This window comes from Gallus gallus, chromosome 1 (genome assembly GCF_016699485.2).
Source record: "Gallus gallus isolate bGalGal1 chromosome 1, bGalGal1.mat.broiler.GRCg7b, whole genome shotgun sequence".
NCBI classification, from domain to species: Eukaryota; Metazoa; Chordata; class Aves; order Galliformes; family Phasianidae; genus Gallus; species Gallus gallus.
The window spans coordinates 67,228,064-67,239,769 of NC_052532.1; the positions used below are offsets into that span (position 1 = coordinate 67,228,064).

Below are 11,706 nucleotides of genomic sequence, written 5' to 3' on the forward strand. Positions count from 1 at the left end.
GTTGGGAAGGACAGGTGGTGGTTCTTGCTGTTTGGGGGAGGAGGGATTGATGTTTGTCATGAATTTCTCTTGGAGACCAGCTGTCTGACTGTACAGATAGCGGTGACTTTGGTTGTTATGTGCTTAAGGCAATGTATCTCACTGTTGTTCAGGCAATATGCAAATAAAATGTGTATTGCCAGGTGGAAAATATACTCTGCTGGTGGCTGTACTGATTCAGACCTTCCTGTTTCCATTACAATGATGGACTCTTCACTTACTGAGGTGAGTGCTGTCTCCGAAACTACATTTGGGGTATCAAATGGTTTTGTGCACTTGTGCCTTACGAACAGGCAGATGCAGATTTATGAGCCCTGCAATGGAGCTGACACCAGCCAGCGGGGTGCGGAGATGTTTTGTCTCGGATATTTCCTTCTGCTTGGGCTCAGTCATGGAGTACTGTTGTCACTGACCTGACAGTATTGATGTTCATGTGCCACTAGGTCATGCTTTTAGCTGGGAGATAACTTTTTAAAATTGTTTCTAGACTTCAGCCAGTGCTATTTGTACAGTAATACTCAGTTCTGCCAGGGAAGTCTCAGTGACCTCACCACGCTTATGTACCTCTAAGTGATGACAGGATGCTTTAGTTGTGAATGCTGCCTTTCTCTGCACTTTCTCCAACATTTGTGACAGCTGAAAGATGATGTATTTGCTGTATGTAAGACCGTCCTTGAATCATGTGTTCAGATATGCTTTCACTGCTGTAGTGAATCCTGCCTCTATCAAACTGCTTCCTCCTACCGTTTGAGCTGTCAGTCGGCTTTCTCATGGTGATAGCCACATGATCTATGGCTCAGCACCGTGCTCAGTGTTGCAGCACTCACTGCTGAAATCCAGACCTCAGCCCTGCCACACAGGCATGTCTTTCTAATTAGCTTTGCAAGCTCCAGCATGGGCAGTGGTGAATATTGATCGGTGGTTTCTGTGAACCTGGAAACAAGCTGTGCAGCACCAGTGAGCATGCAGCCTCAGAGCTGCCCTGGTCTCACTGCAGTGCAAAGTGAGGCAGAAAGTGCATTGAAGGTAGAAAATAGCAGATGGATACTACCTGTGGTCTCAGCACACTGCTCAGCTGGGAAAGAGAAGGTGAGGAATTCCTCCCTCATGCTGCTGCTGCTTACATTGTCCTAGAGGGATAATCTCAATGATTTTAATCCTCCTGGGAAGCGACAGCTTTGCAAGGTTGTTCAAAATGTCTGTCCTTCATTGTTCTGGAGCTTTCTGTAATTCCAACTGGACTTGCAAGTGGCATTTTTCTTTTCCTAAAGGAAAAAAAGAGGAGGAAAAATGTAAATATTAAAGCTTGCCCTAAGGAAGAGATAAAGGGGCTGTATCTGGTACCTGTTCTGAAACTTGTGATATGTGGAGACATTTGAGTACCCCCAAATTAATAGGAAAGGTATCTCTTTTTTTTACTTTGCACTGTGGTTGCAGGCGTGCTTGACCAGGCGAAGACCTTCTGTGTGTAAGTAACTCCAGGGTTTTGTCAGTGCTGTCATCATAGGAGATCAGGCAGTACTAAATGAAGGAGTACTTGTTGAAGCCAGATCAGAACTGAGTTTTTTAGGCTTGTTTTGATTGTATGAAAGTAAAATGTATAAAGTGTTTCAATTGTGGTTGTTCTAAGTGTAGCCTGTGCAATCCCAATACAAGCAGCTAGTATGAGGTCTTCAGAAATGGAGTTGAGGGCTTTCCTTAATTGCAAAACAGGAAACCACTGACAATGAGGTTACCCAGAGAGGTCGTGCAGGATGCTGTGCTGTGTTGGTCAGTTCCAGGTGCCATCTACTTTCTGGGTTGGCAGTGCATGCTTGTGCTTCAGGAGTCTTTCAGGATTCCCTTGCTTCATTCCAGTGCACCATTCATCTCTTATCTTCCCCACTACTCCTGTAGTCCTACTGGCCTGAACGAGACTAACATGATGCTGAACTTCCCTAAGCTTAATAGAGAATTCAAATAGGAATAAAAATAGCCTGCATTTGCATTAGAGGAAACATCGGCTGGCTGAGGCACAGGCTCTGCGAGGGCAGTCAAGCTCTGGTGGAGGGGAAAGAAGGATATTTCCCATTCAGCGTCTCTCTTTGCATATTGAAAGGCTCAAGATGATCTTGTTCTCAGCTGTGACGCAATAAGACTTGGGACCGGAACCACACTGCAGCAGCTAAAGGCACATGAGCAAAACTAGCTGTTTTTTTGTCTATTCAGTCAAGTTGCTGAAAGTAATGCTCTTATCTACCTAAATGAGTATCTATAGCTCAGTGGAGTTCTGTGCACTTCTTATGATCTGGAAAAATGGACGCACCCTTAAGCATAGCATTGGGATAGCAAGGTGGTATAGTAACACATGCTTTGGTCATATGAAAATGTGTTAGAAGCTAAACCTGTGGTCAGGAACAAAATGATCTTACTAAATCTCTGCTGAAAGTTATTACTCCTAACAGTAGTGTCACAGTAAGCTGAATGTTATGAGTACAGGTGGCTATAGACTTTGCAGCCATGTACCATTTGGCTTCCTGCTGCTGAAGTAATTCAGGTACAGCTGGAGTAATTATTAAGATTTTGAGATGACGTGATCAGAGGGCTGGAGCATGTCTGTTATGAACAAAGGCTGAGGGAGCTGGGTCTGTTCAGCTTGGAGAAGAGAAGGCTCCAGGGAGACCTCATTGTGGCCTTCCGGTATTTAAAGGAAGCTTATGAACAGGAAACTGACTTTCTCAATAGTTTGATAGTGATAGGACAAGGGGGAATGGCTTTAAAGTAAAAGAGGGGAAATTTAGGTTAGATGTCAGGAGGAAATTATTTACTCAGAGGGTATTGAGGCCCTGGCACAGCTGCCTAGGGAAGCTGTGGTGCCCCATCCCTGGAGGTGCTCAAGTCCGGGTTGGATGGGGTCCTGGGCAGCTGAGCTGGTGGGGGGGCAGCCCTGCCTATGGCAGGGCTTGGGGCTGGATGGGCTGTAAGGTCCCTTCCACCCAAGACATTCAATGGCATAGAAAATTTTCTCCTTGCCAGGCAACCTGATACTAACTCTTCTCTCTTCCTGTTAAGATGGACCATGCAGAGCCGTCAATACCACTGGGTCTGATCCCGTCCAGGTCAGGTTTTGTGTGAGGCTTTTAAAAGTATTAAGATTGTATAATGTGGACAAGCACCTAAAAAGTAATTTTGTTTTGGCAGTGATCGCTTAACTTCTCCCCAGGAAGTTCTTGCATCCTCTTCAGAAAGCACTGCGCCAGTAACAGGTAGGCCCATAAACCAGAGTGCAGGCTGTAACTCTTATGCTGTAACTCTAAAAATAGATATGCTGAAGTATGTGTTTACTGAACGAGAAATGCTCTGTCTTCTGTGGCCTGATACTCTAGGCTGCCTTGCGATGGAGGAAAAGTCGCCCAAGTACTCATGTGCAAAAGAGGAAGTTGTGCCAGCTTCTGTGACAATGGAAAGAAACAACGATCAGGATGCGGCTGGTTCTGTGTCAGGTACAGTAACTGCTGCAGCCACACTGGTGCTCACACAGTGAGGAAACAGTGTGCTTCCAGAACGCCTTTAAAGTGAGGAAGCTGAGTAAGAAACGTAACTTCAACTTCTGAATTTCTGCTGTTGCAAATGCTCGCACCTGCAAGTGATCTTAAAGCTGAGTAGGAGTAACTCTGTGCCCAGGAGGGTGCCTTATGGTGTTGTATGTAAGCACGAAATAACTTGGTGAAATCAGCTGGTGTAACACCGTGTGGGTGCTAAACCCCAGGGCGTCTGGGGAGGAAAAAGAATCTTTTCGTTGTTTCGTAAGGTTTGGTAACCATACTAAATAGCATTTTCCTTTCAAAGTTGATGCTTGGAGTGTAAGATGGGGTGGGCTGGGAGGAGAGATGAGATGGAGACCTTTGTGTATGGTCCTGTCTTTCCCTATGGTAACACACATCCATAACTATCGCTTTTACTTGATCTGATAGGTCAATCTTTCGCTCAAAAACTAAAAGCAAAACAAAACTAGAGTGTGTGCATGGCTGATCTGAATAAGCACCACAGAACGTGTGGTTCCTTGTAACTATCTTTAACCTTTACCCAAATATAGGGCTCTTTTTGTTGTCATCGTTTCTTGTTTTGTTTTGTTTCTTCGGTGCTACCTTCCTGAAATCTAATTCAGTCTCCTTGCTTAATATATTTTTCTTTCTACTAATTTGCCTTTGCAGTTAATTTTCATAGTTGATGAAGGTACCTTTAGCAAGGAGGAAACAGACATGCAAAACAGATCAGGAAGAGTCCAAATAGCTTTAAAGTCTGAGATCCTGCTGCCAGCTTTACATCTCCCAGCAGAAAGCATTTCCAGCATTAGGAGAGTGTTGCTGAATCTGCATTTGTGATCTTTAATACTGCTACGCAACATCTTCTAAAGGTGCTTGGGAGCCAGGTTGGATACTTGGGGCTGCAGGAAAAATAGCAGGGACAGAGGGAGCGCTGAGCAGAGGATGTTGGTTATGTGAAGGATGAAAAGAGACCGCTTCAGACCTGAAACTTTCCTTTTCTTGTGCCATTTCTTTCTGTGCATCTGTGTATGTGGGTGTGCGTGACTATATAAACAGCAAAAAAAAAAAAAAAAATTCTAGATGTTATAAAAGCTATAAATAGCTGCTGGAGTTACTTGCACACAAGAAATCAGCTTAACTCTCCAAGACTTCCTTCAGTTTCTTAAATATTTTCCCTTTAATAGCTGTCTTTCTGGAGGCTATTTTTGACTGCTTTAAATGCTTTCTACATTGTGGCGCTTGAAAGAATCTGAATTGGCATCAGCAGTTCCTGAACTGAGCAGTTTGTTGTCACCAGTCTTTTGGCAAAGAGAGCTCTTCTGTTGGCTCTGCCAGCACCCTGCTGGTTGGTGGTTTTTCTGGGTAGGAAGGGCAGCCCAGGTGTCAGGCGTTGGAAGCATATGGGCTCCTCATATACCACAACTTTGTGCATTTCTTGATCTGGTTATGCTCGAGATGCTCCACAGTGATAGCTGAATTAGCTTCTGTGTCTGATGTTTTGCCTGATATTTCGTAGCATGAAAGTGAAGAATTACAAACACTCACTGCTTCTCCTCTTAGCTTGTGGGAATTTTTCTCCCGTATTCCTTTGCTTATAGAAGTAGAAATAAAAGCTCATTATAAGCTATCACTCTAAATAACAAACAAATAAAACCTCTGGGGGGAGAGGACAGAAAATCCAAGAGAATATTGCTTTTAACTTTTGTGACTTCACCTGGAGCGACTCCAATCAGAAGTAAGTCTCACTCATGAACATGTAGTGCATGTTGCTACACATTTCTTTGAGACCTGTTGGTCAGTGCCAGGTACTCTGGGTGTTGGTGTGTTGGAGGCTCATTTTGGTTTTGTTACATTTCTTTTCTGCGATGTTTCTTTCTAGAAGCTGACCTCATCAAGAAGGACTCCACCTCCACAATGGAAGAACACAAGGCAGATCCCATAAAGAAAGACCTGGTGAGAGTCCCAGTGACGTGGAAACATTGAATTGTTTGAGCAGTGGTGATGCAAAGCAGGAGGGGATGGGCCCCTCCAGGGCTTCTGTGGCTCTTGCCTTGGTCTGACTGCTGTTGTGGTTTTTTCTTTTTTTTTCTTTTAGGAGATGGAAAATGAAGCTACTAAAGAACAGAGTGAGGTAACGCCAGCTGTGGTTCCCAGCAGGAAAGGTAAGAGGGGTTTGAGTTCATTTGCTTAACTTACCAGGTGTGTGCCTTGGTCACTTGTGCCAAGAGTTGTGCGAGTGGATGTAGAGAACTGGCTGGGCTGTGCCAGTGATTGCGTGAGGCTTCTGTTTTAAGGAATGGATGCTGCAGTTAAACACCAGAATTGGGTTAGCAGTAGAGAAAGGGAAGACGTTAGCACGCAAAAACCTGCTTCTCTGATTTCTGCAGATACTGATCTAACTAGCTCCAGCTTCTTCTGGGCAGGAGGAAGAATTCAAGAGCTGCAGAGGAGCTGGGGTGTTTGAAACTGGCATGCCTCCCCCTGAGATTTGTAAAGCAGCATCCTTTTTGCTAACTAGAATTTAGGGTATTTTGTTCCAGATTAACTGGAAAATGCTTCTGCTGAACTCTTAGTGATCCCCACTCTGTCACCTCACCCTTTTGCCTTTGGAGTACAGTAGAAGCGAGTGATGGTGTAAGTAACATCCTGAACCTAAGGGTTGAGAGCTTAATCCAAAGTTTAGAATTAACCCTTCCCATGCACACAAGATGTGAGTTGAAATCACTTGAACAACTAACTTCTGTGGCTCCGTGCAAGTGTCAGTGCTTTGTTGTTGCTGTCTACTGAGGTACACAAGCTCTTGCCAGGAAAAAGAGTTTAACACAAGGAATTACAGCCGTGGCTTCTGCTGGAGCTCCAAAGACTCTCGCAAACCATTTTGGTGGGCTCTTGGTTTTTGTTTTCTCATTTTGGTTGAGAAAGCTTTTATTTTTCTTCTCAGGGAGTTCACCCGCTGCAGGTGGCCTTAAAGGAGATAAAGCGAAGCAAAACGAGCCGTAAGTGTTCTGACTTTCAGTGATACCTGCACGTGGGAATTAAGAGTGGCAGTCTGTTACATGATTGCTTCTTCTTATCCCACAGTGACTCTCCGAGTGAGAAGGAGGTGGAGGTAAGTCTCTACTGCCTGTATTCTCACATATCACGGACAACAGAAAGGCCTTGTAATCCACAATTAATGGCTTATCTACCATCTTTTCCCATATAAAAGAATGATGCTGAGTAGCTCAAACCCAGTCTACTTCTGTGACTTGGCTTTTGAAGTGTGTTCCCAAGTATTTTGACATAAACAATGTTTCCGTGTGTCACAAACTATGGAAGGGCTGGGATGTGAAAAGGTGGGAGACTGACTGAACAAAACACTGTCGCAACCAAAACACTCATTTTCAAAGGTGAGGGAGAGCAGAGCTGTGACCTCCTCTTGGCAGAGTGCATTGGTTTAGTCCATTTTTCAAAGGACAGATGGCACGCAGCGTGCTTCCAGGATCTCATCTATCCTGGCTGCAGATTATTTCCCCCATCACTACAGATGGGAGGACTGGCTTTGGGGAAGCGAGCCATGTTTGTTTTGTCTTCTGTATCTCTCCTATAACTTCATTATGGAATATATTTCAAAATGTCACTTCAGCATTCATATGTACTTTAAAAAAGAAACCACAACTCTGCACCACTTGGATTGTTCTGAAATCGTTTTGTTTCCACAATAGGCAGAATTTCTAAGGCTGTCTTTAGGTTTTAAGTGTGACCTGTTCACTTTGGACAAGAGGGTGAGGCTTGAAGAAAGATCCCGAGAGTTGGCTGAGGAGAACTTGAAAAAGGAGATTACAAATGCTCTGAAGATGCTGGAGGTGAGTGCGAGTTGAGGCTGTGCACAGGACCAATGGTTGTCAGTGTATCCCCATATGGCTCTCTTTCCCCAGAATTTGTAGTACATCGTGAACTACTCTGAACAAAATTAAGTGATGAATTTAAAATAGGAGAAACTCAGTGTTGGAGGGGTAACCTTCATCTGAGTGCTCAGGCAGTAGGGAATTTCTCTATTGCACAGGTGTCCAGAAAGAGCCCTGTACTCAATTGATTTTATACTAGTTAAGCTGAACTCTGCCCACAGGAGCTTGCTGTCAGGGTACACTGAGGCTGTTGAATGTCTGAACACTGCCCCTCAGTGTAATCAGTAGAGTTTGCCCATTGTTCTCTACTAACAGCTCACATTTGTTTTTTCTTATGTGTCTGTTAGGCTTTAGTTCCCTTGTGTGAAGAAGATAACCAAGCACAAGAAATTATTAAGAAGCTGCAGAAAAGCTTGCAGTTTCTCAGCCAGTATGCAGCCAGAGTCGCCAGCAGAGCAGAGATGCTGGGAGCTATTAACCAGGTAACACCTCCCATGTACATGTTTTGTATAAAAGCTTCTAGTTGTTGAGGGTTAGCAGTACCTGGTGGCTGGGCTTCTGGTTCCAGGACTAGATGTGGGAACTCGTGTATGCAGAGCAAACTGACCAGTAAGGTTTAGTCCTGCCTCTCAGACTGCTGCATGTGTTGCTATTGGGAATCCCAGGCATTGTGAGAATGACTGCACTGTGCAGAAGCACAGCAGCAATGTGGTCCTGATTTAAAATTAAAGTAAAAATAGAAAACTGGTAGCCTAGGGCTGCTTACAGTAGAGAGCACAAAGATACAATGTGGCAACAACAGTCTTGTTGCTCTAATGGTAATTCTCTGCATTCTGGTAAGGGTCGTAACAGGGCTTTGGAAGAGGCATAAGTGAAATACGTGGAAACTTTAGAAAATCTACTCAAATATTGTATGTAAGCATGTAGAAATGTAGAAGAACAGCATGAAGATCAGCCTTGACAATACTAGCGAATGTGTGGTGGGTGTTCAGACTGTATCTCAAAGAGGGTGAGCTATAAGGACTCAGAACATTGAAGTATGAACCATATTAGGATAAGAAAAATCACTGGAGAAATGAGATTTGTGTAACTTGGGTGTGAAATCAGATGGGTTGCAGTGAAACTTTGTAGAGGTGATGCAACATCCTCTCACTTCTGTCTGCTATGGTACAAGATGGAAATAGACAGATGACAGAGAAAATAAAACCTTAAAATCTAACACAGTATAGCTCCTCAGAGAGCCACTTTGTTGTCTTATGGCCATTTCACTCCATCAGGAGAGCCGTATCAGCAAGGCTGTGGAAGTAATGATTCAGCACGTGGAAAACCTGAAGCGCATGTACACAAAAGAACATGCAGAACTTGAGGAGCTGAAGCAGGTCCTGCTCCAGAATGAGAGGTCATTCAGTTCTCTTGGAGATCGAGGTAACTCAAACCAGCTGGTTGGCCCCTCCTCTTGTTGGGGTTTGCCAGGCAGACCTGTCTAGTTAAAGCTCAACATCTTGAATGGAGGGGTTTGTATGACAGATGCATCTCCTTTTCTAAAACTAGAGGAAAAATCAGCAGTACACTAATGTTATATTATAAACAAACTTGTATATAAGCTGTTGAGAATCATGGAATAGTGGGAAGGAACACTGCAAGGATGTGGCAGTGTTCTGGCTTTTCTACCAGTGCAGTGCATGTGGTGATGGTAATCTTACTGCATCTGAGCTGTACGTTTAGGTGCTGTACGTTTAGGTGCCTGCAGCGTTCCCAGCAGTTATTTCTATGTAGTTCAGTTTTGACTTTGTAGATGCTTGCAGCTCTTCTCTATATTTGAATCTCAGCTACTGAACTGCAGGTGCTCTGAGTTTCCCCCATTGAGCAAATGGTCGAGTGGTTGGGTGGGTTTTCAGACACTGTCATGAACTTGTGGCTTTTCCAGGAGAAGTGTGAATTTCTGCTGAAATAAAACGTGTATTTTAAAAGCAGAGTGGTCGTACTTGTGCACTGCTGAAATCCTCTCAGGAGCCTTCTAAACCACAGGTTATTCTTTAGTTTTGCCTACAAGCCTTCTCTGACTGTAGAGATTGGCCTAAAACAGGGTGTTTGGCTTGATAATGGTAGAGAATGCTGATAGCAACAGAAATTGATCCTTGCAGAGGATGTGTAATATCTGTGTATATTCAGAACTTATCTAGAAATAGAAAGCTTTTTTTTTCCCCCCTGAAATCTCATTTCTGCTTTCTGGGAGCATTTTGATGTACTCTCTGCTTAGGCAGATACTGCAAAAAGTCAGACCTCGAGTTGCAACTAAAACTCACTGTGTTTGTGTAAACCTTCCTGATGTTTAATCTGTTTGCAGATGAATCTACAAACAAAAAGCTTCCCAACTCCTTTAACTTCAAGGTATGGCCCTTACAGTTTAATGTGAAGTGTCAAGTGTCTTTCAGTGTGTGTGTCATTTCCTTTGCTAAGTAATGTGCTGGTGCATGCTTGACATGATGGTTTTCTCTCAAATGTGGGCTGGTGTCATCAAATACAGGGATATTTTACTCATTTGCCTTGATTCCACCTTTTCCTCCAGCCCTGAGGGAGCTGCATGCGGCCCCACTTAGGGTAGATGAGGTGTTCACAGAAGCTGAAATGACTGTGTTCTCATAGTGGCTAAGAAACATTGTTCACCTGTGGTTCTCCCACTGGGGTTCCAAGAGAAGGGTTTAGCGGAGATGAAAAAATAATTCAACTCCTGTTGACTGGAGGAATTCCTGTGAGGGAATGCATTTGCTTTTGGTGTTTTGCTGTGTGCCCAGCTTCCCTTTAGATGCTTACATGGGGAGAAGCACTTAACATGAAAAGATGCTGCTTTTAAAAAGAAATCTGCATTTGGGGCTGTGTGTATCATTTAATTGCTCGTTGTGTGTCACTTCAAGCTAAGCATCAATGTTGAGTTTTTACACAGTTTGTACCAAAACAGATGGTGTCTTGTGCACTCAGTGAGTAATCCAGTCGGTCCTTGATAGAGCCAGTAATGCCTTTTATTCATATAGCCATCACCATCCTTACGAAGAGTTAGCATTGCAACATTGCCCAGGAGCGCTGGGAATGCAGGTGTTGGGGTGCCACTGGTAAGTAAGGGCTCCCATGTGCTGAGGCACGTGTCCCTTCTCAGAAGTGGCTGAGTTGCACTGGGAAAAGGAAGCTGCACTAAGTGGCTTACGCTTCTTCTCTAGGCCCAACTACACGAAGCTGGTGGAGACGAATGGAGTGACAAATTCAACAGGAGATCAAGCAGTTGGTAAAGTTGCTTGGCCTCTTCTTTGTCTAGGGTTAAATATTTTTTGGCTTAAGCTGTGCCCATAAAAAGCAGCTTATGGAGCATCTTGGTGTATAATAACACCAGGCTGCATCTTTCACATTAGCTCTATGTGCTTCAGTAGGAAAATGAGCTTCTGTGACTAAATGTTGCAGCTTTTGTTTTTTTTTAAACCTCTCAACCCTTCATTGACAAATTACATTGCCTTGCATTAGAACTGAAATATCAAAACCAGGTTGCTAATGTTAATGGATTTGGCTTTAATTTAAAAAAAGAAAAGCCTGATTTCAGGTGACTAATCTTGAAACTTCTTTGTCTAAGCCCCAACCAAATGAGTGGGCTGCTGCTAAATTTGTAATTTCATGATATGTTTCCGGTGGGGAATTAAGGCAAATATGTTTAAAATACGACAGGGGACGACTAGGAGCAAGGCAGAATGAGAAGCGTCCTTCCCTACAGAGATTCATCAGCACCTATTCCTGGACAGAGTATGAGGATGAACATTCTGAAACTAAGTAAGCTCTACAGAAGCACCCTCCATGTTATGAGCCATCAAATGCTTGATGGAAAAGCTTTGAACTGTTGCTTGCTTGCTTACAGAAATGAGCAGCTGGAATTGCCTGCTGAAATGCAAGAACAGCTAGCAAGAAAGGAAAGTACCTCTGAAAAAGGAAAGTGTCCATCAAAATGGAACCTGAAGTCAGCGTAAGTTGTTTGTTTGTTTTGGTTTTTTTCCCCTCACATGGTTATGAGGCAAAGCAGTGGTTGGCTGTGCAAAGAGGAACCAAAGATGTAGGTTTGGGTTTGGTTCTCAAGGCTGGCTGCTGAAACAAACTAACCAGGAATGAATAACATCAGGTGTCAGACTGACCTCACTAGGGATCCATTAGGAACCTTAAATGGGAAGGTAATGGGGAGATGGATGGGAGCTTCATGCTGCAATCCTACTTTGATT

General features: G+C 43.7%; 1 protein-coding gene and 1 non-coding gene across 5 annotated transcripts in view; both read left to right on the forward strand.

The window, feature by feature from the left end:
* The window catches only part of IRAG2 (inositol 1,4,5-triphosphate receptor associated 2), a 52,005-nt gene that overhangs the window by 38,121 nt on the left and 2,178 nt on the right, over nucleotides 1-11,706 (forward strand). For 3 of the 4 annotated variants that reach the window (NM_001348560.3, NM_001397988.1, NM_001397989.1), the window contains 16 exons: nucleotides 183-264; nucleotides 3,091-3,137; nucleotides 3,220-3,284; nucleotides 3,405-3,521; nucleotides 5,446-5,519; nucleotides 5,662-5,728; nucleotides 6,508-6,562; nucleotides 6,648-6,675; nucleotides 7,271-7,411; nucleotides 7,801-7,935; nucleotides 8,731-8,878; nucleotides 9,801-9,844; nucleotides 10,486-10,563; nucleotides 10,669-10,733; nucleotides 11,165-11,266; nucleotides 11,352-11,456. In NM_001348560.3, the coding sequence (NP_001335489.2) occupies nucleotides 183-264; nucleotides 3,091-3,137; nucleotides 3,220-3,284; nucleotides 3,405-3,521; nucleotides 5,446-5,519; nucleotides 5,662-5,728; nucleotides 6,508-6,562; nucleotides 6,648-6,675; nucleotides 7,271-7,411; nucleotides 7,801-7,935; nucleotides 8,731-8,878; nucleotides 9,801-9,844; nucleotides 10,486-10,563; nucleotides 10,669-10,733; nucleotides 11,165-11,266; nucleotides 11,352-11,456 (1,353 nt within the window). The remainder of the gene's footprint in view (nucleotides 1-182; nucleotides 265-3,090; nucleotides 3,138-3,219; nucleotides 3,285-3,404; nucleotides 3,522-5,445; nucleotides 5,520-5,661; nucleotides 5,729-6,507; nucleotides 6,563-6,647; nucleotides 6,676-7,270; nucleotides 7,412-7,800; nucleotides 7,936-8,730; nucleotides 8,879-9,800; nucleotides 9,845-10,485; nucleotides 10,564-10,668; nucleotides 10,734-11,164; nucleotides 11,267-11,351; nucleotides 11,457-11,706) is intronic. The other variant, NM_001397990.1, reaches the window with a different exon arrangement.
* MIR7451 (microRNA 7451) lies at nucleotides 6,594-6,648 on the forward strand. The gene has a single exon (NR_105620.1). It is a non-coding gene; the product is annotated as a microRNA 7451 (primary transcript).